The following is a 2,381-nucleotide window of genomic DNA, read 5'->3' on the forward strand; positions in this document are numbered from 1 at the left end:
CTTTCTAAACAAATAAACATAATTTAGAAAATATTCCTAAAGGATTAAACATAATTTAGGAAACCTTCCTAAACAAATTAAACATAATTTAGGAAACCTTCCTAAACAATTAAATATAATTTAGGAAATTTTCCTAAACAAATAAACATAATCTAAGAAATATTTCTAAATAAATAGAACATTCCTAATCAACATAAATATAATTTATGAAACAATTTTAATTAGATAGAACTTTTCTAATCAAATTCTTTCTCATTAAATTCTTCCTAACGCACAATACACATATTTGGAACCTTCCTAATATAAATCATTCATGATAAAAACCTTCTTGAAACACCTCTTCCTTGATTACTTCTCTTTGCATAACAACTCTCGTAGACCCTACAAAGCTGGTCGAATTTCTCCTCTGGCTGCCCTCCTGCTTCCACTCAGCCTTTGCTGGTTCGGCTCCTGTTGGACTGGCCGGCTGGGTTGGTCCAGGCCTTCTCCTGCTACTGCTGCCCCTCCTGTTGCCGCTTCTACTGCTGCTGCCCATCTTGCTGCCGCTCCTACTGTTTCCGCCCCTCCCCGCTAGCATATCATTATTCTTAGCGGTACCTAGGGCTTGTGGAGAGTCGATCTACCTCTCGAATAGTAGATCAACTTGTATCTTAATCTTGGTTTGTTGTGACTTTATGAAAGAGAATTAACCCATAATATCTTCCTTTCTTGTTGATTTCTACTGTGTTTTTCCTTCGATATAGTTGTTTTTGCTATAAGGAGATTGGATTTCTATAAGATTGCTATATTTCAAGCGTGCCTAAAGCAAGCAATTTGCTTGTTTGTGGCAATGTCTGATTGATGTTTATTACATAAATCAGTTGGTTAAGAGATCAATGAATCATAAAATTAACTGCATTTTTGGGTTTTTTTGTCTTATTTATTTATTTATTTATCTCTTACCTTTTCTAAGATATTATCTTGAAGCTTTAATGGAGGCCTTATAGTTTGAGTAGTTGATATGTAGCTTCTTTATTTACTGCAGATTGATGTATCTAAGGGTTGCAGGGATGGATGATGGACTCAGTGTCAAGGAGAGAATATGCTTTGTAAGCAATTAGTATTCAGAATCTTAGCTTATCTTGGCATAAGTTCTTCATTATTCAATATATTGTCTGATTAGTTAATTAATTCTATACTTTTTATGATATTATGTTCGATTATTGCTGATCCAAAAGAGAAAGGACAAATCAAAATAGACCAAACTTAGTTGTTTGACTTCAACGAAGCTTAACTCCACCAAAGATGAGAGATAATATGATCCACTAGAAAATAAAAAAGCCACATTGTGGTGTTCAGAGTGAAGGGATAATCATTGCCATTTCTGAAAGCCAAGTGTACCCACATATAAGCATACAAGTTGATTATCTCTTAGTGTCAAAATAATAAAAGCAAATGCATCATTAGGATAAAAAATAATGCCAAAAACCAAACAAAAGATAATTAAAAATGTAATATAGAAGACACCAAAATTTATGTCCACATGAGTGAAAAGATGATTTAATCTACTTAAGATTACAAAAGCTCCATTGTCATTTACAAAATGTAGGAACATTACCCACGTAAATGTTCCCACATAGAAGGAAAGATGAGGGCAATAGAAACTTTCACAATATGAAGTTAGCTAGAACCATCACTATTGCCACTTTTTAATCTTGTAATTCTAAAACCATCCTCTATATTAATTTTGAAGGATAAATGATGCAGGACTAAATATGCTTTAGATGGATGTGATAAGAATTTGCACGATTTTGATAAGAACAAATAACAATTAAGATTATTAGCTGCTAAACAAAAATAGAAAACGTAAGAAGGGTAGCTACAATTAGGCCAAATCACATGCTAAGCACTTTTAAGTATCAAAATAATTTAGAATTTCAACAGCATACAAATTAAGTAGTCATTCAACAAAAATCCCTAATCTAACAATAAGATAAGTAACATAGAAAGTACACACAGATCCTACGTATACTAAGCGGAGGCAGAGGGCGAAGCACGAGAACTTTGCGATTAAATTACCACCTACAAGGTTAGCGGATTAGAAAGATAATTGACGAGGGAAGAAGTTCACCCTTGCTGTTGTCCCAAAACAATTTGCCATTGGATGTTGGCAAGTTGCTCGTCGATGGCCTCCGAAAGCGTGAATATGATGCGGTCCACGTACGCTTCAATAGAGTTATCAACTTCCGGGTTGAAGTCGAAGAAGGTAGAGTGGAGGATGTTGACGTTCCCTTGCTCGTCGTAAGCGAATCCGTAGTCAAGCTCCGGATCGCCCATTCATCGGTATCGAAGGGTTGATGTGTAGCCGAAGATCGTAGTTGCTTCCCTTGGAGACTTCTCTA

At 35.2% G+C, this 2,381-nt stretch overlaps 1 protein-coding gene across 11 annotated transcripts in view; it reads left to right on the plus strand.

Moving 5' to 3' along the window:
* Positions 1-1,027: 1,027 nt before the first annotated feature.
* The window catches only part of LOC110106242 (DNA mismatch repair protein MSH5), a 52,475-nt gene continuing 51,121 nt past the window's right edge, over positions 1,028-2,381 (plus strand). For all 11 annotated transcript variants that reach the window (XM_020836056.2, XM_028694142.1, XM_020836055.2 and 8 more), the window contains exon 1: positions 1,028-1,088. In XM_020836056.2, coding sequence (XP_020691715.1) covers positions 1,029-1,088 — 60 coding nt within the window. In that variant the 5' untranslated portion in view covers position 1,028. The remainder of the gene's footprint in view (positions 1,089-2,381) is intronic.

Source organism: Dendrobium catenatum, unplaced genomic scaffold (assembly GCF_001605985.2).
Source record: "Dendrobium catenatum unplaced genomic scaffold, ASM160598v2 fragScaff_scaffold_51, whole genome shotgun sequence".
Lineage (NCBI taxonomy): Eukaryota > Viridiplantae > Streptophyta > Magnoliopsida > Asparagales > Orchidaceae > Dendrobium > Dendrobium catenatum.